The sequence below is a fragment of the Salarias fasciatus genome, chromosome 12 (assembly GCF_902148845.1).
Source record: "Salarias fasciatus chromosome 12, fSalaFa1.1, whole genome shotgun sequence".
NCBI classification, from domain to species: domain Eukaryota; kingdom Metazoa; phylum Chordata; class Actinopteri; order Blenniiformes; family Blenniidae; genus Salarias; species Salarias fasciatus.
This window is the reverse complement of record NC_043756.1, coordinates 3550189-3573784: the sequence shown is the minus strand read 5'-3', so window position 1 is coordinate 3573784 and position 23596 is coordinate 3550189. Positions and strand designations below refer to the sequence as shown.

At 47.8% G+C, this 23596-nt stretch overlaps 3 protein-coding genes across 3 annotated transcripts in view; all 3 read left to right on the top strand.

The window, feature by feature from the left end:
• Nucleotides 1-1343: 1343 nt before the first annotated feature.
• Nucleotides 1344-6612, top strand: ap3m2 (adaptor related protein complex 3 subunit mu 2). The gene is made up of 9 exons (XM_030103889.1): nt 1344-1440; nt 2720-3004; nt 3090-3261; nt 3534-3671; nt 3800-3885; nt 4070-4203; nt 4333-4540; nt 4629-4773; nt 5437-6612. Exons 2-9 carry the CDS (start codon nt 2732-2734, stop codon nt 5535-5537), a joined length of 1257 nt encoding a protein of 418 aa, XP_029959749.1. The 5' UTR covers nt 1344-1440; nt 2720-2731; the 3' UTR covers nt 5538-6612.
• Nucleotides 6613-7966: 1354 nt separating this feature from the next.
• Nucleotides 7967-9842, top strand: LOC115397694 (myb-related transcription factor, partner of profilin-like). Its single transcript, XM_030104136.1, has 4 exons — nt 7967-8086; nt 8892-9116; nt 9203-9413; nt 9556-9842. The coding sequence occupies exons 2-4, from the start codon at nt 8916-8918 to the stop codon at nt 9840-9842; spliced, it is 699 nt and encodes a 232-aa protein (XP_029959996.1). The 5' UTR covers nt 7967-8086; nt 8892-8915.
• A 9319-nt stretch (nt 9843-19161) lies between these two features.
• tet3 (tet methylcytosine dioxygenase 3) overlaps nt 19162-23596 on the top strand; it is a 35333-nt gene continuing 30898 nt past the window's right edge. Inside the window, 3 exon segments of the mRNA XM_030103880.1 lie at nt 19162-19295; nt 19297-19434; nt 20257-20316. Coding sequence (XP_029959740.1) covers nt 19245-19295; nt 19297-19434; nt 20257-20316 — 249 coding nt within the window. The 5' untranslated portion in view covers nt 19162-19244.

Below are 23596 nucleotides of genomic sequence, written 5' to 3'. Positions count from 1 at the left end.
AAATTGTGGGATTGTCTGAGATTTGTGTGGATTTGATGCTCTGATGTTTGCGGCGTTTACCACTTTCAGCCACTAGATGTCACTGTAGTCCGCTCCAGCTCAGCAGCCTTCAAACAGACTTCTCTTCACGATTTTAAACTCAGTTAAGATAAAAAAAAAAAACATTTTCAGAGTAGTGCAGTGTAGAAGTTTAAAGTCTGACCACTGGAGTCAGACAAGGCGATACTAATCTGTCCATCAATTATTATTTTGCAGGTATTTTCTTTGAGTAAGGTTATTAAAACGGCACCAACCTGTTGTGAGGATAAAGCTGGACAGAAGGTGAAGGCTGGTTAAACCAGTAACAGCCGCACATCAGACACGGCGGAGGTTAAAATTACAGTCTATTGTTCACAGCATTTCCTCACTGACATCCCTAATGCCCGTGAACAGGCAGAGCAGGCTTCTAATGCCCTCCCTGAGGATCACAAATATTTGCTGTGACATTGAACCAATTGACAGTGAGGTGAGGAAACGTCGAGCACACGCTGCAGGAGTGTTGAAACTTTGCTCTTGGGGTGTGTGAAGCAGAATGTGGACCTGGACATGAAACACACTGCGACGCCTCTCAGGCTCCATTCGCTTATCCCTTCTGTTTAATTCAGTTTTGTTTATACAGCACTAATCACATCAGCGTGTGGAGGAAAATCTAGCTGTAATCTCACCCCAAGTGGAGGAAAAACCTTTTAAACCTAATCAGAACCAGAACCAGAGAGAAGTGGTGATTTGACTCATATTTGATTTGTTTGATGTCAAAAGCAATATTGCTTAAAAACACGTAGTTCCCCCATTTGCTCTAAAATTTTACTTTACAAACCTTTTTCTCGCCCTAATCTTTGTTTCATAATCCGAGCTCTACTTCTTCTGTATTTAAAATGCATATGTTGATCAGTGGCTGCATGTTTCTGCTCCTCCATCTGCTTGTTTTGGGGCGGAGATTATACATATCTCTGCTCCTTCATGTATCTGTTTTGAGAGATTTATATAATGGACATTTTTGCATGTTTCCGCTCCTCCATGTGTCTGCTTTACGGGGTAAAATAATCATGTTTCTGCTCCTCCATCTGTTTCTCTGAATGAATGAAACTCCACAAGATGAAATCTGATACTGGAAACAAAATGTCAGACCAGGTACACCTCTCCTCCAATCAGCGCGCAGCTTCTCTGCTGTTTACCGCCACTCTTCCGCCCTTTGACCAATCACAGCGCAGTCACGAACTGTGACTCTTGAGGTGGGCGGGACTTAATGTAAACGCTGGCTTGTGATTGGCTGGCTGCAGCTCTCAGTCCCTCCTCTCTCTCCACCTAACGGGAAGCTGAAATATCGACGGCCGCTTAATCTTTCATTGGGAGGAAAAAAAGGTTCACGGCGAGACTTTACCACCGGGATAACAGTCTTCGGTGAGTGGCTTTCAGTTTGGGGACGCTGTGCTCTGCTGAGTTTTTTTCTCAGCGTCATTTAGCGGTATTTCGCTGCAGCGTAGCGGCGGACGGAGCTCCGCTGTCATGAGACTGGGAGTCAGGAGGAGGGACCGTGTAGCATCCTGAGCACACATGAAGGCCTCTGTCACATATTCCTCTTTAAAACCCTTCAACTTGGCAGTGACTGAGCGTAGCTACAGCTTCTTCGTGTGTCTTGTAGCTACCAGTGGTTTGCAGAACGAACTCGATAGCTTGGCCGCATTTTTAATGAATATTCCGGTGTCAGATTTCCCAACACTGAGACGATGCTAACACTTAAATCCACAATTTACAGTATTATGCAATTCGTATTCCTACCACATCCCACATCAAACGTGTTAGTTCACTCTTTTCGTTTCGTGACATTTATTAATTGGTAATAGAATCTTTTCATTGGTACGCCCACTAATTTTTGTACGATTAAAAGCTCTGTCATTGAACGCATCACGATCAATTTAATAATAATGAATAAAGTAAACACACACATTTAGTGTTATACCTGCTCTGAATCTGCTTTCATCCACCAGGTTGAGTCATGTGATCAGGACAAGGAGGCTGTACTTTCACCAGTGGCCACTAAACGCGTGTTTTTACAGTAAATCCTGGGAAAAAAAGACAATCTGATGCATCTCCACAGTTTGAAATGTTCAGTAATCAAATTTATGATTGAAGAAGTGGGGTCAGTATTTTGGCTTCACAGAGTACGAGCAGCATGTGTATGCTAAATAATTGTATTCATAGCTTATATGTCTGTCATTTATACTGGACAGGCTCTTAAACAGACCTTTCAGTTTTAACTTTTTTTCCTAATTTGAGGAACTAAGTATGTTTCACATCACTGCAGATCTTTCAAGGCAGTACGGTTGAACATTTCCTCCTGAATCATCCAGATTTAGATTGTATTTCCCAATACTTCTCTTACACGTCATTTGGTCTTAAAATGCAGACATCAGGGGAAATGCAGTGCTTTACTGAAGCGCAGTGGGTTTGTTGTTAGTAGATGGCACCTTGAAACATGGCCTCTCTTTGAGTTTGCATGTTCTTCCTACTCCTATATCCCTATATTTATTGTTCCCTGCAGAATGTGTTTGTTTACAAAAACAAATAACTGCACCAACCCAACATGAAAACTAGTTTAAACTAGTTTTCAAAACTAACATTGGTTGTGATATGTCTTTGCTTTTTTGTGTGTGGTGTTTTTTGCGACTGCCCCTCGCAGCCTCCAGCCAGAATGATCCACAGCCTCTTCCTCGTCAATGCCTCGGGAGATATCTTCCTGGAGAAGCACTGGAAAAGCGTGGTGAGCCGCTCCGTCTGCGACTACTTCTTTGAGGCGCAGGAGCGCGCCACGGAGCCGGAGAACGTGCCGCCGGTGATCCCCACGCCGCACCACTACCTCATCAGCGTGCTCAGACACCGCATCTACTTCGTGGCGGTGATCCAGAGCGAAGTGCCGCCGCTGTTCGTCATCGAGTTCCTGCACAGAGTCGTCGACACCTTCCAGGTTGTTTCCCCGTTGAGCCCACTTTTAGTTCCATTCTCTGATTTCAGGAATTCATATCTCGTCTTGTGTGTGTGTGTGTTCTCAGGACTATTTTGGAGTGTGTACAGAGGCGGCCATCAAGGACAACGTGGTGGTGGTGTACGAACTGTTGGAGGAGATGCTGGATAACGGCTTCCCTCTGGCCACAGAGTCCAACATCCTGAAGGAGCTGATCAAGCCTCCCACCATCCTCCGAACGATGGTCAACACCATCACAGGTGTGAAGGGACTGCCTTTTACACACACACGTGTGTGTGTGTGTGTGTGTGAATGTGCCTGAAATTGTAAAGACAGGAAACGTTCACCGTTCAAACGCAGTGCTTGCAGAATACGGGATGCAACAGTTCTTCAGAACATATTGAACAGTTTGGTTCGGTTTGTTGTGAATCGTGGCTAAGCGGTGTTTGGTATCAGTGCATCCGTACGATAAACCCTCAGTTCCACTGGAATGACAGTAAATTATCCATGTTTGGTGACATTTGTCTTCCAGGCAGCACTAATGTGGGCGAACAGCTCCCCACCGGCCAGCTGTCAGTGGTGCCGTGGCGCCGTACGGGGGTCAAATACACGAACAACGAAGCCTATTTCGACGTGGTGGAGGAGATCGATGCCATCATTGATAAATCAGGTACTGCTTTCTTACGGCGGCGAAGCTCTCCTGCGGCGTGGATCAAGTGCCGGAGAGAATATCTCAGATCCGCAGCTGTGAGCCTGTTTTTTCCAAAACCAGTATATGTATTGAACTTTCCTCCTCAGGCTCCACCATCACAGCAGAGATCCAGGGAGTTATCGACGCCTGTGTGAAGCTGACAGGAATGCCCGACCTCACGCTCTCATTTATGGTCAGGTTTTTTTCTGCACTTCTGAGTTTTTAGTGTAAATGCGGCAGATGTGCACTGACAGCTCTCAGGAACACATAAGTCAGAGTTTGGGATTTTTAATGAGCTGTGAGATTATTTGAACCTTAAAGAACACATCTTTCAATGTACGTTTCATCTGATTCACTCTCTGCCTCCATTTTCCCAGAATCCCCGGCTGCTGGACGACGTCAGTTTCCACCCGTGCGTGCGGTTCAAGCGCTGGGAGGCCGAGCGGATCCTCTCGTTCATCCCACCCGACGGGAACTTCCGGCTGCTCTCTTATCACGTCAGCTCCCAGAAGTGAGTGTTTTTACTGTGACTGTGGACCAACGGCCACCGTTAGACCAGCGTTCTTCGCTTATCGAGCCTGATTGAGCTGCTCTGTACGGCCTCTGACGCCCGCCATGCGCCTTCCTGCTCTGTCCTCAGCCTGGTGGCCATCCCGGTGTACGTCAAACACAACATCACCTTCCGCGAGGGGAGCTCGCAGGGCCGCTTCGACTTGACCCTGGGCCCCAAACAGACCATGGGCAAGGCCGTGGAGTCAGTGCTGGTCAGCAGCCAGCTGCCTCGAGGAGTCCTCAACGCCAACCTCAACCCGTCTCAGGGAACCTACACCTTTGACCCCGTCACCAAGGTGCCTGAACCAAGAGACGCTGCTCACAGCAGCCTTCGCTCCCGTGGTTTGACGTGTGTTCTGTTTTTGTTTTTTTGTTCCCTTCCAGTTGTTGTCGTGGGACGTCGGAAAGATCAACCCTCAGAAGCTCCCCAGTCTGAAAGGCACCATGAGCCTGCAGGCCGGAGCCTCCAAACCCGACGAGAACCCCACCATCAACATCCAGTTCAAGATCCAGCAGATGGCCATCTCAGGTACTCACACTGACACACACGTCGCTGTAGTTTGCCTCCCGTGCCACAACAGGGCTGTTTCACTGACTCACACAACGCCTTTCATGAAACAAGCGTCATCACACCCTTCTTTATTTTCTAACTGGAGTAACGTGACTCCGACTCCACACACTCACTGCAGCAGCTGACAACCACCTGACCTGCTGGTGGGGGAGGGAAAAAAAGAAAAGAAAAAGTTCCTGTTACGGCCACCAGATGGCGCCAAAGGCAAAAGTGTACAAAATGACTATTTAACTCTTTGATAGACGAGGGACCTGCCTCAAAAGTTCATGATGAAAATGATGTGAAACGAAGCGCCGCTGCTTCAGACGCTGATGAAACTTCACTCACTTGAAGTGAAAAAGCTTCTTTTATTCCCGGTGAAGAGCCGATTTTTAAGAAAATCTGATGAAATCTGGAAAACTAAATAAAATACGGCATCGTTTTCAGTCCACCCATAGAAGCAGTGACGAGATGTGAACAGAGAACAGCGTCGGCAACTTTCGACATCCCCGTTTGTCTTTTTCCACCTTTACCTTTAGGCTAATGTTCGACTTTGCTCCATCTTTCACGGTTAAAATACAGTTCTGAAGGTTTAGAGACGCGTCTGATCAGACTCTTCCACTCCGACTCTCCTCCCTGCAGGGCTGAAGGTGAACCGGTTGGACATGTACGGGGAGAAGTATAAACCTTTCAAAGGCATCAAGTACATGACGAAGGCCGGGAAGTTCCAGGTCCGAACATAAAGACTGCCGCTGCGGCCGCCGCCCCGGGACCGCCGGACCAAACCACCATCGGACTGATGTTTTTGGGGGGTGGGGTGGGGGGGACGGGGAGTTGGTACAGTCCCTGTGTTTATGCATTTCCTTTTGAGGGTTGACCCACAGCAGCTGGAGGCTTCTCGTAGCAGTTAAGTAAGAAAGGACACATCGAAACCTCTGCTGGTGCGCGGCCGGAGTGAGACGTCCTCAGACCTCTCCGTCCCGACTCGTCCCTGTAGATAGACATTTTCCCCTCGTCCACACAGCTGCGTGTAGTTTTAATCAAACCGGTACCGATTCCAGTCGGTCAACACCAACTTTAAATCCTGACGATTTGAAAACACGTCCAGAGTAAAGACTGGAGCGTTTCCTGTCCGCTGTAGCACGTTAAACCTCCACAAAGTGAAAAGGAAATGCCGCCTTCTCATTTTTTCAGCTGTTGGCGGCCCCGAATGATCTGCAGCTAGTGAGACTCAGCCTTTTTATTGGTTGTCACTACTTTGACTTCTGTCTGTTTTGTTTTTGTTTTCTTCCGGTTCTTTTTTCGTGTCTTTGTTTTTCTCTGGAGTCGACACACTGACACACTCGAATGCGACACTGGAACCGTCCGAATGTTTATATCTGTGCAGATCCACACAGAGCCGCTCAACGTATTTATTATGAGAGAAATGCAGCTTCATGATCTGTGACTTTATCCCATTTATTCAACTGAAAGATCCGCCGAGTGAAGTAAAAAAAAAACCATTAAAATTGTATATTGAAAGTTTAAAAAGCGACTTTCTGCAGGATTCTTGTCGACGTTCAAACCCGAGAATGACTGTTTGCCTTCATGCATCTGGTGAGAGGAGAGACCCTGCTGTCTGCCTTGAGGCTCGGAGGTTGGTAGTTCAAGTCCAAAGCTCACTCCTGTCTGAAGCTGAGGTACCTCAGAGGAACTGTGGACAATTTGCATTTTGTGTTTACAACCTTTTTTTGTTTGTTTGTTTAATAACGGCCTCCAATGGAGAGTTATGATGATTTGAGAAGAAAAAAATAAAGATTTGATGTGTTAAAACTGCGATTATAGCTCTGCTGTTTCAACCTGTTTTCTGTTCAAACTGTTTAAATCCATAATTGACACATTTTTCCACAGAAGACTTCAAACCTTGAATAATATTATGATCTGTTTATGTCCATCGGAGAGTTTTGAGTTTCATCGGTAGCAGAATGAAGTAAAACTATCTTAGAAAAATGAGATTAGAAGAACTTTATTCACATCTATCATCATAAAAAGCATCATAAAAGTGATTTGCATGGTTAAAGGAATGGACATTAAAGCAGCTTAAAGCAGCAGTTTGCGCCTGGGTAGCTTTCCTCTGCACCATTTGGATTATAGAGAAAGTTTTTAGGTGCTGCTGTGGTGGTGTAGTGGTTGGCACTCACACTGCACAGCAAAACAATCCCTGGTTTTATTCTTATATGGCAGAAAACAGATGAGTGAGGGATGCTCACAACACACACGTGACTATTTTGTATAATAATAATAATAATGAATAGTGAGTTGAAATAAAGTTCACAACACAGCTCATGTATTTTTGCAAAAACTCGTTAGAAAACTACAAATATATAAACAATCAAAAGAGAGGGACCCTGCTAAAAGTCTGTGCGTCTGACTTCCTCTGTTTTTACTGTATTTTGACTCGTGCAGCGCTTCAGCCACTCATGCAAACTGCCTCTGTGTTCATCATGTGATGCAGACACGCGTTGCGCATGCACGATGCTCATGATTCCTGTTGTGTTAATTGATGGAGAAAATTTCTTCCCTCTCGAGGAGTGCGCCTCGCCGCCAGGGGCCGCTGCTGGCCCTCTCTCCCCAGGCTGAGCCCAGGCTGAGCCCCTCCAGACCTCCAGACCCTCCACGGCTTCGCCACAGCCGAACATCTGGATCCAGACGGGCTCGTGAGACCACGAGAGCCTGTTTTCAGCCCACTGTTTCAATTTTTATCCCAATCAGAGCAGCGGTCAAACTGAGTCTGAGGCAGAATTGACCTTTTTTTCCCCCCCCTTTTGTAAAGATTGATCTGAAGACCAAACCTTTAAACATCAGGAGCCAGTTTGGTGCGTCACGTGCCATCTGTGCGTAAAAGGCAGCGTCCTCTGGCCTCCTCCTTCTGGCAGGAGTCCACTCCATAATTTACTGATGACTTTAACCCTTTCCAAAAAAAAAAACCCTTTCCTCTCTCTCTCTCTCTCTCTCTCTCTCTCTCTCTCTCTCTCTCTCTCTCTCTCTCTCTCTCTCTCTCTCTCCACGGTCCAGACACAGAGCAGTTAAAAGTCTCAGTTTTGCCATTAAGCTCCAACTTTGCCTGCTGCGCCTCTTTTTTTGCATAACTTTGTCTTTTTTTCCTTTTTTTTTTTTTTGAGTTTCACATTCGCCCCTTTTGACTTTTTTCTTTTTTTAATCATACAGCCAATTATTCCATTTTCTTTGAGTATACTCGCACAATTGAAACTTTCAGAGAAGCTGAAGTAGAACTTCACCGAGGAGCTTGGTGGTAAGCGTCCTTTTCTTTATTATCATTAATTATTTCAGTTTTGCTTATTTGAGTGCGCAAATTTGCAAAAAAAAAAAAAGTGCGCAAAAAGTTTGATCATTAATAAACGCGTCTCCGCTTTTGGTGTCTAAATGGAATAATGGGGAATTTGTGTAAAATGTGCCTTTTATGGATAAAGTGGGCTGAATGTGTGTGATGGTTCCAGATGAGTGTCGGTCCCTCTCACCCCCTCCTGTCACACTCCTGCACGCGCACGTGGCTGTAAATCAAAAATGTGTATTGGCACCCCGGGAAAGTGCGGGGTTTGTCACCTGGGGCAATTGTCGAGGCGCAGCGTCCATTCATGCCCCGCTATGAGCCTCGTGCGTCCCGCCTCAAGATAAGGAGGCTGATCCCAGTGGAACTGTGCCGGTTTATCTGCTGCCTCTGATCAGCACGAGACCCCCCCACTGTGACCCCTGCACGTGGATGTTACAGTAACAGCAACAACAGTGACCCAACCCGCGCGCTGAGCGCGTGGATCTGTAACCCCCCAGCCCCTAAAAGTTGAGATAAACCCACATGTTTAAAGGTGTAACACTGCGCGCGCAATGGGACATGTTGCGCATCCTATAATTATATTATTATTATTATTATTATTATCATTAATAATAATAATATAATCTTCATATATTGGCCCTCATTTATCAAACACGTGCAGATCTAAGCGACAGGATCCATTATTAAATGTTGGTATCTGACCATCTCAGAAGCAGTGATGGGTCCAGTTATTAACATGTCACGCCCTTAAATATTCACGGTTCAGAGGCCACGCCCACTGCGGCCAGACATGGAGAGGAGAAGCCTGTCTAAAAAGCGAAACTTTTCCGAGCTGGAAATCGACACCCTCACTTCCGGGGTGGAGGTGAATCAGGAAGTGCTCTTTGGAAGCCTCAAAACTGGAATTAAAACGGCGCATAAAAAAGCTGTCTGGAAGAAGATCACAGCGGCGGTGAACAGCGTCGCCGTGGACCAGCGGACGCCGTCTGAGGTTCGAGTAAATTCTAGGTCAATACGTAGAGCAGTGATGATGAATGTTTCATGGATCCGTAGCCTAATAGCTTCCTTCGCCTTTAGGTCAAGAAGAAGTGGTCAGACCTGAAGCTGGCCACCAAAAAGCATGTTTCTGCCCTGAGGCGCAGCGGCATGCGGGCTGGACGAGGCCAGCCGGACGCCAGCCTGATCCTGACCGCGGCGGAGCAGAAAATCGCCTCCATCATCAGATCAGAGCTCGACGGCGGCATCTGTGCAGGTGGAGACACCGACGCACTGGCGCCGGAGCAGAACGGTAACCCTCAGCCCTCTTTGTACCTCGCCGTAAAAACTCTCAGTCAGTTTGGCCCCGATAGGATTTTATATTACAAATAATAATACAGCTGACACATGTTACACAGGTCTCATGCTCATTCTTCTGTTTAATAATGTCTTAGAGCCGGGCACCAGCGGACCGACGGCCACGTCTCCTCCCCAGAGCGCTGACAGTCCCACCGAGTCAGACCCGGGTCCGGGTCCGGGTCCCGGCCCGGGCCCGAGCCGGGCCGCCGAGCGTGGCCGCGTGCCGCCCGCTCCCCGTGCCGGACCAAGACCGGCCGTCGTCCCGGCAGAGATCCCGGAAAGTCCAACAGAAATCTGCCGCTTACTGACCGCAGTGGTGACCTCGCTTCAGGCAATCAACGACACACTCATCCAAATCAATCAGAATTTAAAGAAGTCTTAATAAAACGTTTGACTGAATGTTGTCCACCGTCTGTTTTTAATCTCCGTTTAGCCAATAGGCTTTCTGGCGTCACATCACTGATTAAACTGGAGGTTAAAAGTTAAAGTCAACTTTATATTTCAGTAGCGGTTCATCAGGCCTCGTCTCCTCCGTCCAGCCGTCAGCGGAGGCTCTGCCGGTCCTCTGGACATCGGGTCGTCTCGTGGTTGCGGCACATCAAAAGATACTTCATTGATCAATGCAATATCGAGTAACTCTGCACCGGCCGAAACAACGTCACACACCTTGTGTTGCATCCATCAGAAACACCAAAACAGACAATTAGATGATTGATTTTTTCTTTTATTTTCAGTCTGTACTGAATATCTGGCTGCTTGTGCTTCATGTCATGTTTGAGGTTTGCTTAATAATTATTTTTGTGCTCCACCAGGTTTTTCTGTGTTGCACCGCAAATCCACTCTGACTCAGACTTGCTACATGATGTCGTGAGATTTGATCGAACCGTGCGCTCACATCCAAATTCATAAATGGCGATCCCAGCGTGGAAAGGGTCGTTTTCTGCCGTACGTTCATTTGATAAATGAGAGCCATTAAAACCTGCATTTCTTTATAGTTATTTCTACAAATTTCATCAACATTTTGATTCATTCTGTCGAAACATCAGTCCTGTTTTCATCCCAAACACGTTTCAACCTTTTACTGAGCAGTTTTAATCCGTCTCTGAACTAACAAACAGTCAAACAAGTTACAATTTTTTCAGTTAATTTCGTTGCTGTAAGTCAAACAAAGCCGATCTATCGATCTCATTCAGCCCACAGCACAGCCTTGTATAAAGTTATGTTGATATTTTTAATTCCTTGATAATCATAACTGTTGTTTTTATGATTTTTTTTCCCAGAGGGGATGGCACCGTTTCAGTGAGACAATCAGACATAAACAGCAGTTTGTGATCTTAATGCTCACAAAAGTAGCATTAGCATCAAAACTAGAGGACGTTTTTGCATTTAAAGGCAAAAAACATGAGACCCTCATATTTGGACATTTCTCTGATTTTTCACAACATTTAGTAATTGAAAGGGATTTTTTTTCAGTTGTGATAGTTTATCGGTTTATATCAGTATTTTACTGGTCTGGCTGGATTGAGCTCAGGTTGTGTGTGTGGCCCCTGAATTCATTGGATTTTCTAAGTTATTGTAGCTCTGATGGAGCTTCATCTGCTCTGTGATTCCATCCATGTGAAACTTCAGTCCAAGTTAAGAAGCCATGTGAGCTGAGAAACCAGGCGGGGCCGAAGAAAACGCTGGTTTTTAAGCTGGGTTCACTTTACTGACGCTTGACTGGAGCGTGCGACCGCGAGACAAAGAGGACTGTCCCAGCCTTCAACTTTTCCCCCCAGCCTTCATTCAGGGAGACGTAAAGCCCCCCCCCCCCGCCTCCGCCTTTAAACTGCAGCATCTTCGTAAACCGCTCACGTAGGGATGCGTGGCGGCGGGCCAACGGCATGCACGGCGCTGACAGCTGTGTTTGGAAACCAGACAGCATCCAGACAGCGGTCCGGAGAGTCAGACCCAGCTCTCACACGGGGCCAAACCTGTTGCGCCGAACACACAAAGGGCCGAGGCAAACACACTCCCAGCGCCTATTGTGAGCTCAGGGAGGAAGAAGTGGGAATCCCTCTGAATGGAGGGATGGAAGTTTGGAAGTTTTCACTTGCTGTCAGCTGAAATGACCTTGTGCTGTCCTCTTGTTGTTTTTATCTGCTCATGCATCCAGACAGTCCCCAGGCCGGGTGGAAGCCATGACTCCACGAGCTCCGGGTCTCCCCCGAAGGAAGCGGCGGGCCACCAACCATCCGTCGGGATAGCCGGGCCACGTCGACTCCTCTGCCACGCCGCCTGGCCGACAAGAAGACAGTACAAACATTGCCTTCACTCAGAATATGAACATTTAAGCAGAGTCTTTGGGGTAAATCATGCTAAGAAGGTTTTCTCCAGATGGTTTAATGTCTTGATGAGCAGATTTTTTCACTGCAGAGACTGATCCAAGATAAGTTCTCCATCTGCCTCAATCTGCTTCGGACCAGCCAAATATCCTTGGTGGCGATTTCAAACATTTTTTTTTTTTTAGCTGAGCTGTCTCCATCCATGTTGTGCCAGTCTGCGTAGCTGATCAGCGTAGAGCAGGGTAGCCAGCATGCCGAGGCCGAGGCCGGGCTCCGGCTCCGGCCCCCCCCCACGAGGACATCTGGGAGTCCTCGGAGGACGTGGAGGAGGCTCAGAGGAAGAGCGTGGAGAAGACGTCCCCTCTGAGCAAATACATCGAGGTGGAGCACCAGCAGGCCGGCCTGTTCGCGCTGCCGCAGATCGATGCCTCCCTGGACGCCGCCCTGGACCTCCAGAAGAAGAAGAGGAAGAAATGCGGCGTCTGCACGCCCTGCCTGCGCAGGGAGAACTGCAGGAGCTGCGCAAACTGCCTGAACCGCAAGACGGGCAAGCAGATCTGCAAGCTGCGCAAATGTGAGCAGCTGAAGAAGAGACGGGACAAGTGGGAGGTGAGCGACACACACTCAGCACGTACCTGTATTCTGACACCGGCCAAAATAACGAGATCGAAAGAAAGACAGTGTACCGTCAATCCTCTCATTTCGCCTGTTGCTGCTTCATCGGTGCAGTCGCGGCACAACGATGTGAAGATAGGAAAGTTTGTGGTGCCTGATTGATCGGAGCGCTGAGTGTTTGCTTGTACGGTTAAACACACACTCTGTCCGGGGGCTGGGTTTGAAGGGGTTAAAGTTGAAACACTAGTTTTCGCCACTCATCCAAGTTGACCGGCGAGGGAAGCATCTCTTTATTTATTATTTATCCGTCATGTTGTTCCTCAGATTTCTAGCTGAACGTTAATTTGTTCTCATTTCATTACTGTCTCATTATTGAAGAGAGGAGCGGATTCATCCAGACAGATTTCTCACATCTGCATGCAGAAACCCTCTGTATTTACTTGTATGCAAGGCTTAGTGTCTGACTGCCTCCACATTGAATCAGCTCAGGATCCTGAACGTCAGCTGGACGCAGAAGACACAGGAAGTGACCATCCTGAAAACTTACATGCATTCTTAGAGCACGACTCATTCTGTGATGAAGCTCTGTGTGCTTTTCAGACAACTACTGGTTGAATCTTAACTCTTAAAACAAACAAACACTCAGTAATCCAACTCTTATCTCGCAGGTTTCTTGCAAATAATTGAAGAAACAATTTTATGCTGATTTGGAAATCATGGTTTTCGTCACATTTTGAAGTTACATTTTAGAGGCATTTTGTGTCTGTAAAGGTTAGAGTTGGGTTTTATCCTGAAGGTGAGGCAGAGTGATGCTTTTAGTCTGTTTAAATAAAAAAACCTTTGAGTGGACAGTGTTTGCACGAGTGAGAGGACTGAGGGCTGCGAGGGCTACCAACCAGCAGCAGAGCAGAATTCCTTCAGTTGGCTGTGCTTTGTCCTTTGACCTTTGAGATTTTGGATCAGGGTGGGGGGTTAACCTTAGGCCACTTTGTATTTGTGTGAGTGTGGGTGTGGAAAGAGAGAGAGAGAGAGAGAGAGAGAGTGCGGCTCCTTAAAGTGTTCACTTATGTGCGCGTGCATGGCTGCGTGTCTTTGTACGTGCACCGGCGTCTTAAATAGGGCCGGGCGGGGGGATGGGCGACGGAGGACGGGAAGATGCAGTAAATGGTCAGCAGGGTTGGAGGGAAAGGAGCCGGAAAAACCTGAACACAGAGAAAGGCTGACAGAAGAAAGGAGCTCCAGGAATCCATGGATTACTTCTCATCGGAAAATACTCAAAGGCCTCTTCTGTTGTTTCCAATATTGATGGAGTACTGATCAGATTGTATTCGTAGTGTTTGGAGGATAATATTGCATTACGGATCAAGATGACAGTTAGTGAAAGTATTCGCAAACTCAAAAAAGAAAAAAAATGTAAAGAAAAAGGGAAAAGGGGAAATTCCACCAACACCAACGTTTCTGCTGTTTCCATGTAAACAGACACGGTTTTCAAAACGTTGCACAGTGATGCGTTTTCACTGGAAACGTTGCTGCCTGAACAGAAAATCCAGTTTGAGGAATGTGAGGGGGAGAAAGTATCGTCTTTAACGTCAGTGCAGAAATAATAAATACCCAGGAGAGGTTCAGATCAATGAGGTTTTAAGATATCCACAGAGGTCACTTGTTAGAATAGAATTGTTCAAAGAAACTTTCACATGTAAACAGAAAAGCAGATTCTTCATCAGTCTTCAGGCATATTCAGTCTTAGTTTTGATTCTAAATGGTCAACAGGACAGATTATACCTAATTAGTATGATATTCTAAAAGAATGTTTATGCAATCACACTGGATCACACTCTGAAAATCTGCTTTAATTCTCAGCATCGTGTCTTCTTATCGAGTCCTTTTCAAGTCAACCTGAATTTTAAAAAGTTGTCCGTTTCAAAAAGCATCTCGGTGCAACGAAAAGTAGAAAACAAAGAGTTCAGTTGAAAAATGCCAGGTGCTGCTCCTTCCAGCAAACAGCCCAACCAAAAAATAAACAAAGACCAAAACAAACGCAGCAGCACCTCTGTGTGCATAAAGAAGTCACCGCAGACAACCAGAAACTCCACATCAGTCCTCAACAGGTCCAAGTCATCACTTAGGTTGTGTTGGTTTGACTTAAAGGCGAGTTCAGACATTCGAGCCGCTTTGCGAAGGTTTGAAAAAACCGATACATAATAATGACCAATAATGTGAAAGAAAAACACATTTTCCAATATTATAACATTTCACCAATAACTTAGTTATTCTATTGATTAAGTAGAATTTTAAAAAGATGACGAATGCAGTCAATAATGTAAACTACCATGCAGCATTTTCTCTAAGGCCTTGTTTACACGGCGACGTTTCAAGTGAAAATGTGTTTTTGTGTTTCTGCTCCGGCAACATTTTGTTCATTTACACAGAAACGGCAGAAATGCTGAAAACCGTGTTGTTCTCATGTTGGGCCACTCGCGGGTGTTGTTGGTTGTTTTTGTAATGAAGCCACGCCCACAATGCACGCAGAGAATTGTTGTTATTGTCCGTTTACTCGCACATGCGCAGAACTATTTCCAACGGCCGTGGTGTGCATGGGAAGTAGCAGCGTTTCAGAAAAGTTGCATTTTCACCCAAACGGAATCAGAGCGTGGTGGTTTCAGCGGCTTCGAGCAGCGTTGCAAGTAACCGGAACAGTTATGTTTTTAGATTTTTTTTTACATTATTGGCTTCATTCCATTTATAATGACTGAAGTTATCTTGTTATTGTCCAATATTACCTTCCTGGTCGACACAGACCTAACTCTAAGGTTCTCAGTTTGGTTTCATGCTTGTTATTGGCCTGTCTGGAGGCTGTGGCTGCTTTGGCACAGTGGCTTGTTGGTCTGAAGGTTCACCCCGTCCATGAGTCAAAGTGCCCCGATCCTCCACTACGGTGCGCAGCCTATGAGCACCTGGAGTTGCTTTAGCCTCCAAAACCATCAAACACAGTCCCATTGGCCGAGTTGCTGAGCACATTTAGTGAAATCCACTCAGAAACCTTCAGATCTGCTGAAGAGTTTTCTGAAATCAACATTCTTTATATTTCCAGACTCCTGGTTTCTGTTAAATGCAACACTTTTCCACCAGTTTGCACACTATCACACAGGCATGAGGCTGTTTTATCAGCGGCTCTGGAGGTGTGGTGGTACGGATGGCACAGCTGATATGATGGTCACCTGACCACGAGCAGCTGGGAGCGCTCAGCCGTGCAGTCGCATATAGACTGCAGGAAACATGCAGATGTTCAACGTGTTACAACAACATCCTCCACCAAAACATCTGCCCGACAGTTCAGAGACTGCTGGGTTGATGAAAAACATACATGTTGGCTGCATGTTGGGCTGTTGTGGATAAAATGTGAACCTATTAGAGCTCTTCCTCACACAGTATGAAGCTAATTATTCTCTTACTGAAAAGCAACGGCCACCAGAGAGGTCCTCAGTCTGGTTTTGAACATAACAGATATAACGGCATTTTTATTTGTTGCATGAAAACTAAAAGCAGCTTCTGCATGTTTGGTTTTGATTTTGAGACCAGAGAACAGGTTTAATGTAGACTACAGGAGCAGTCTGGTCATGTGCAGAAACCTGAGTTCAGCTATTTGTGCACTGCAAAATGCACAGAAATATTTTATTTATTACAGCTAAATTCTTCATTCTTCATTTTTAGGATGAAAATGTGAATATAATCACATTTAAAAGGAAACCTAAAGGCAGTGTTTCAGTAGATATTCCCAGTTAAAACCATTTCTCATTGATGTAACTCCAGTTTCCATCCTGATGCTCTGAGTCGGAGGACCAAGCGTTCAGGATCTGCAGCCTTTTATTCAAAAGCCTCTTCACTGCTTGTCCACCCATTCATCAATATCCCTCCCCTCCCCCGCTCTCCCCGCCGTCTCTGCCCTCTGACCTCTGCATGGATGCACCAGCTGAGGCTCTGATTGGCTGCTGGCCACGTCCTCCATCTTCCCATCACATCTGCAGGCAGCTCGCTGCTGTACAAGCAGCCTGCTGAGCCAGGAGCCATTTTTATTTACACAAACACATATCAAACGTCTCTTTTCACAGCTGATGCTAAGACTGAATCTCTTCAAAGTCGGTAAAATGCTCGAGGCGGCGTTTTTGCGTTTTCATTCCTGAAATTTTTCACCTTTGCACGTTTTGAAAACATTATGTGTTTACACGGAAATGAGAGAAAAGCTGAAAATTATGTAATTATTACGTTGGACCACTGGTGGGTGCTGCTGATTGTTTTTGTAATAAAACCACACGGACATGGAGAACAGTATGTTACAATCATAAATGTTTCTTCGGGATGTTGTGTTTGAACTTTGGACTCCAGTATCTGGCTTGTAATCTGTAGATTAATTTTTAATTAATCTGTGATATAATAGCTAATAACTAATGTGTAACAGGAGCTACAGATACAAACACAGGTCTTCAACCTTGTAAACAGCAAAAAGAGAGAAAGATTGTGATAGTCGGGCCAATAAATATTAATAATTGGACTTTGCTTCATTGCAGATGAGTGTCGTCATGCGGTTAGTTCTGCCTCTAATCCAGGGCTCTTATCTGCCCCCTCCCTCTGCTGGGGGGCTGAGCAGAAGGTTTATTTTTGTGGGGGCTTCTGCTGGGCCGAGGAGCCTCTAATCTGCGGTGAGGTGTGAGTAGGTAGCAGGAAGAGTCGGGATGTGTGTGAATGAAGCGCGGCTGAATGGAACCACGTGTCTGTCTGGATTACGGCGCCGTGCGGGACGGCGATCACGCTCATTCACCGTTTGCCAGGTGTCTGAAGACGGGAGAAGTTGTGCTTCAGATGAGCTTGTTTTTTGCTTTTTTTTTTTAAAAATTGTGGTCCATTTGCTCGGTCCGGTCCAGTAGAGCGCAGACGTGACGACAGTTCCTCTCCTCGTCACCGCCGCTTTTACGAATCCGCCTGCAGCGCGCGATCCTTCGCCGCCGCCGCGGCCGACGCAGCTCACCTGAATCCGAGCGGCCGCTCTCGCTGTCCAGCTTACCGCAAACACGCCTCTGCTCAGACGTAAACACACACACACACACACACACACACACACTCACACACACACACGTGGCCCCGCGTGACGTCAGCGGAGGGGATTTCCCGTGCCATACGAGAGTCAGACTCACACCACAAACGCTGTGTCACTGTGAGGCTGCCTCGCCTCGCCTCGCCTCGCCTCAGCGCGCCGCTCGCCGGCTCCCGCGCTCCATCCTGCCGCTCGCTGCCTGCCCCTCTCGCCTCGACCCGCCGCGTCTTCGCCAGCCCGCCTGAACTTTCGCTGACTTTACGGCGTCCCTCCGCGCCGTTCCCCGCGTCTCTGTGGCGCGTCGACGCCGTTTTTCCACATCGCTTCTCATTTTAAACCCTCGTCGGGTTCTTCAGAAGAAAACAAAAAAACAAGCAATGCGTCGAGGTTAACTGCATATTCGGACCAACGTGTGTGGTGACGTGGGTTCGTGACGGCTGCTTTCAAATCCCTCCGAGTCAACAGCACAAACACCAAAACATGAACTCAGACTGTAAACAGCGGGATCGGTGAATCGCTGGCAGCTGCCGTCCGAACGTCCAGGCCAGCGTTGCACGTCCGTTCCCGGTGTTTGGTGACGTTCTGAGAAGTTTGCAGAGGGAGCTTTAACCCGGCGGCGTTGTGTCACTCTGCTCATTTCACGTGTCTGCGCTCGCTTTGAGTCAGCACGCTGCTCTGCTGTGTAACTGTGCATTTCTTGCCCGTCAGAGTGGGGGCGTGTGTGTCTGTTTGAGAGGGTCTGTGCAGCTCTGTGCATGTGTGTGTGTGTGCGTGCGTGCGTGCGTGCGTGCGTGCGTGTGTGTGTGTGCAGTCCAGTCCAGTCCAGTTATTGCAGGCAGCCTTGACACAGATGGTGCTCAGTGATACCACATACCAGAGGCATTGTTTAGGGAAGGCGAGTTGGAGGAGATAATTGACAGGCATAGAGAAGACCCATAACCCCCACCGCACACACACACACACACACACACACACACACACACACACACACACACACACACACACACACACACACACACACACACACAAAACCTCCCACCCACCTTCACTTTGTCTCTTTATGTCAGCCCTTTTTCTTTTGCTGCCGCACACTCTCTCACACACACACACTCACACTCACACACACACACACACACACACACACACACACACACACACACACTTGCAGACCCTTTTTTTTTAACCTCCTCTTTTTACTAGCTCCTATTTCTCTCTCTGCGTCTCTCTTTTCCTTCTCTCTTTCTCGCCACCCTCTCTCGCTCTCCTTCGGTTTCACCCTAGCAGCAGAGCCCAGGCCGGCCTCTGATTGGTGGACACACCGCCTTTGTGTGCTACCTCTAGCGTGACGTCTCTCCGGCGAGCTTTGCTTGTGTGTGTGTGCGTGCGTGTGTGTGTGTGTGTGTGTGAGTGTGTGTATTTGAGCATGTGTGTACATTTGCTCATGAGTGTATATGGTTGAGAGAGGGGGAAGGGGTGGTTCGAGGGGACATTTACATCATGCATGCAGAAGGAGGAGAGAAAAAAATGAAGGAGTGGGAGGAAGAAGTGATAGCAATCGCATAGAAAAAAAGCCCTTATGCGTGCATGTGTGTGTATGTGTGTGAGTGAGTGTGTGCGGTAGACCTATTGGCATACGAGCAGGGGAGGGGGGAGTGTGTTGAGAGAGAGAGAGAGAGAGAGAGAGAGGGGAGAGAGAGAGAACGTGCGTACGAGAGCTCATGTAAAACCAGATTAAAAACACAAGATGGCTTCCTGAATGGGCTGCTGGATCACAGACGAGAGAGAGACTGAGAAAGAAGAAGCGTGGACGAGACAGAGAGGCAGAAGGAAGAAGAAAGGGACGGAGGGGCGAGGGGGTGGAGGACGAGAGGGAGCCGGAGTCTTCTGATGGGGATTCGGCCGGCAGACGGAGGAGTACAAACCGAGGCAGCTCAGAGGCTCGCAGGGTAAATATTCATCACAGCACACTGTTTCAGGACTGATCGGTGGTGCGTCGGAGGGGGGGGGGGGGGGGGGGGGGGGGTGGAGGGAGCTTAGAGGAGAGGGGATCGGAGGTTGGCGGGACCGGGGATTCATTTGGGGGGGGGGTGGCGGGGGTGCGCAGCTCGAGACAAAACACATCACTTAACATCGAGACAGCCTGGGCCATGTAGACAGGGGGGGCGGGGGGGGGGGGGGGGGACATGCTGTACTAAATAAGAAGATGCTATTGTTTTCCAACCATCACCGATTCCCGTCCATCCATCCATCCCCACACCAGCTCACCAGTCAGCTGACACTCGTTTCACCGGTTCCCCCTTTAAAACGATGCAGACTGTAGATGTGTGTGTGTGTGTGTGTGTGTGTATGTGTGTGTGTGTGTGTGTGTGTGCACGCTTCAGGAAGGCTGCACCAGGTCAGGATACAGACATTACATAATTCCATAACTGAAATTGAATCTGGGTTTTTGCCGTCTCTCGTTCCTCCTCCGTCCCGGCAGCAGAGGGAAGTGCCGGCTCGCTCTCTGAGCTCAAATCAAAGAAAAAGACATTTCCGAGCACGGCCGCTGCTTCAGAGCGCTTCCAGAGGAGGACAGGGACGACGGGCGGCTCGACAGACATGTTGTGCGGCTCTGAAGCCGCAGCGTTTCTCCGCTGTCCTTAATGACGAGTGTTTCTGTGAACAGGCCCTTGTCGCATTATTCTATTGATTGTTATTCTCACCCCCTCCCGCCCTCTCTCTCCCTCTCCCTCTCTCCCTCTCTGTTGTTCCTGTGAATGGCTGTAAAGGTGGAATATTTTGAGGACAACGCTCGAAGCCCGGTGGGAAACCCTGAACTGGCGGCCGAGGTAAGAGAGGGCGCCGGGTTTGTTTGGGGTTTTTGGGTTTGTCTTCCATTAAGCCTTGAGATTGTCTGTAAATGTCATGAATGATCAGTCGGCTCTCTAAGTGTGCCATTTCAGAGCTGCATATTTGAAAAGGTGACTCCACCATGTTAGCCGCTACCTCCGGGAGTGTAATTTGTGTGAATGAGGTTAACGCCTGAAGACTCGCACACGGCGAAATCCCTGACCGTTCGTCCCGTAATACCGTGACACCGCTTGACTCTTCGACTGCTTTCTCGGCGAAGTCATCTCAGGAATGGAGTACAGGTGCCTTACATCCCTCCAGGCGTCAGCGCTCACGCCCAGGTCTCACCGCTCGGCAGCTGACGGCATTAAATCAAGTTCCCTCGGCTTCGTCTCCAAGCCGAGCGCCGCGCTGACGGAGCGGCGGCGTCCTCGGTTTAAAGCGTCCCACGCTGCCCGCTGATTGGCGCCAGAGCCAGGCATGTGTAGATACGAGAGGCCGGGGAAAGAGGGAGGGAGGGAGGGAGGGAGGGAGGGGGCGGAGGAGGAGGAGGGACGGCGCACGCCGGCTCTGGAGCCAGGGGGCCGTCCCGCTTCCTCTCGGTTCTGGAGTCAAATGAGGTAAAGGGAGTAAAAGTTAGTGGGTCACGCATGCGCACGCGCGGGACTGTCGGGCGTAGTAACCTGTGGCGTCTGCCGCTCCGCGGCCCGCCGAGTCGAGGCACGCTCCTGTGTTTATGTGGGAGCGAGCGAGGAAAGAGGAGGCGAGGCGTCGGGGAGGAGGGATTTGCTGGACGTCAAACCAGCTTTTCCTCTCGGATCAGACCAATCCGGTGATGTCCGGTCCCCGTAGCTGGGAGAAGGAAGGCGCGGCGTTCCGTCACATGCTTACGGACACGTCTCAGTCACAAGACGACACTCGGTGGTAAATTCATTCATCCAGTTTGAAGCGTTGGTTGGTTTAAACGGGTTTAGCTCCGTTCTACAACCTACTCCAGCTTACCTCTAAGCCTGCTCTAATCCCCGTCCATATGTGGACAGTCTCTTTATCTAAAAGGTGAACTCGACCATCTGGTTTGAGGGAAGAAGAAGAAAAAAAAAAACACTGAAAAGTCCTTTCCTGTGTTTAACTAGTTTGTGCTCTTTGCCTTTGGCGATCCTGTTTGCAGAGGGTCGCCGTTGCCGTGCAAGTCCTGGGTGGAGTGTTTATCTCGTCAAGATCTGTTTCCCTGTCAAACATTTCCCCGGTCGCACAAAGGCGGCCTTCACGCAACAGCTGACGGTGCTATTTCTGACAGCTTCAATGGGAGGCTCCACAGTATCATGAACTAATTCTTTTCACGCCCACGACGACAAAAATTATGTTGCAGAATACAAGTGAGTCAAGCAGCACTTTGAGTCCCCGTTTATTCTTTTACAGCAATGCAATCACCTCTGGCGGTCCGTTACTTATTGACTTATTAAGGACGAGAACAGGAACACATATAAAGTATGTACACAAAAAATAAATGCAAAGAGAACATTTGTACTCAACCACAATATGAATAAAAGTGATTGTTGTTTTTCTGACAGCTTTCTTATTCAGTTACTCTGTTGAAAATATTGGTGCCTCGTCAAGATTATTGCATCGGTGTTGCATCAAGATGAGTTTTGACCTTGAGGTCAGGACAACTGGGGTTCGGATCACGAGTGTAGCAGGAGGAGCATCTGCTGAGAAAACCGATCAAGTCTTCGGTGCAAGTTGCAGGGAATTTCTGAGGTGCAGATGAACGCTCCGGATCCCGCAGGACATGGAGGACTTCATGCTGATTGGTTATTGCACAGTGTGATTTACTACGGTCCCATTTATAAGTGAGAACACCTTGTTTTTGTGTTTTTATATCAGAAATGTTCCACATTTACACAGAAACATTTTAAAAAATGAGGCCCATTTATATGAACAGAGCAATAACAATGGGAGAACACGGACTTACTGAGTTGGAACTCTAAAAGTGCCAAATCCAGGAGAATCTGGACTGGGAGTCGTGACCCTCTGGAGGAAAATGTTGTTCTTGTCCGTCTCCTGAACATGTGTAGGAGAACTGTTCTCCATGGTTGTAGATTTGCACGAGCAGCAGCCGCATTCCAGAAAAGTGGCGTTTTCCCACAGAGTCGCGGCGTTTTCAAAAAGTTGTGTTTTCCGCGGCCCCGAGCACCACTGTTGTGCAAACAGACACTCAAAACACAAAACAGGTTTTCTGTTTTCACTGGAAAACTGTCGCGTGAACAGACCTACATCTGATACTCTGTGTTGTTTGTGTCCGAGCAGGGAGAGACTGTCCTCCTCAGAGATGCTGCTGTTATCGTGGTGAATGACAATTCCTCAGCTGGCTCCTCAAAACTTTCATTTACCGCTCTTCCTCCGTCTCACTACCTTTTCTGAGTGCCCTCCATTGCTTCTTTAGCTTTATTTTTGTCCCAGATCATTTCCCATATTGTGTTTTGTCTCTCCTTGACATGTTTGATGACTTCCTCCACCGTCGAACTCTATGGAATCTCAGTTGCTTCTGGGGCCTCAGAGAAAAAAAAAACCCAGTCATTTCATGCAAGCAAACAAGCAGAGTGATGACTGGTTCCAGCAAATAACTCTCAGGTGAACAGGGTGCAATGCATCTGAAACCCTGGTTTGAATGACGCTTGTGGAAGATAAGGTCAGTCATGGGGACTGCCTGGAAACCTATTCTTTAACTATTCACTTAATGCAATTTAACACGATTTAAATGATCTTAGTAAATCATGAAAACATAGATTTTCAAAGAATATTTTTTCAGACAGACATCATGGCAGCCTGTCTGCTAAAAAGAAATGTATTTGAAACTTAGTGGCTACAAAAAGTTTGGATATTAAAGTGTTGTATTTAGCCACATGGTGTGAAGGGAACTTTTAGACAAGCAGGAGCCGTCGTGTGTCTACAGAATAAAGACATGAAATCGGTGCGTGCTGAGAGGCCTGAATGGTTCTGTTGTCAGAGCGTCGATCACTGAGCTCAGAAACACGTTCACCCCGCAGCGCGCCGTCTTCAGCGCGAACACATCCGATCGCCGTGAACCCAGAGAGTCTCTGAATCTCGCTTTTTCTGAGAGAGAGCTGCAGTTTTCTTCGCAGCTCAGGAAGGAAGACTGATCTGAGGTTACCACAACAAGCCGCCGCTGACAGGCTGCGCTGGGGTAATTGTGTTAGCGCGCTCGCACGCGAGCTGAACTCAGCGCGCCGCGCTCGCCGCGCGAGTGGGGACGATTCA

Excerpts from the sequence above, each read along its gene's own strand:
- LOC115397694 (XM_030104136.1), top strand. The coding sequence starts at position 8,916 with ATGGAGAGGAGAAGCCTGTCTAAAAAGCGAAACTTTTCCGAGCTGGAA. Across the intron at positions 9,117-9,202 it reads ACCAGCGGACGCCGTCTGAG|GTCAAGAAGAAGTGGTCAGA; the intron begins GTTCGAGTAAAT and ends CTTCGCCTTTAG. Across the intron at positions 9,414-9,555 it reads ACTGGCGCCGGAGCAGAACG|AGCCGGGCACCAGCGGACCG; the intron begins GTAACCCTCAGC and ends ATAATGTCTTAG.
- ap3m2 (XM_030103889.1), top strand. The coding sequence starts at position 2,732 with ATGATCCACAGCCTCTTCCTCGTCAATGCCTCGGGAGATATCTTCCTG. Across the intron at positions 4,204-4,332 it reads TATCACGTCAGCTCCCAGAA|CCTGGTGGCCATCCCGGTGT; the intron begins GTGAGTGTTTTT and ends CTCTGTCCTCAG. Across the intron at positions 4,774-5,436 it reads CCAGCAGATGGCCATCTCAG|GGCTGAAGGTGAACCGGTTG; the intron begins GTACTCACACTG and ends TCCTCCCTGCAG.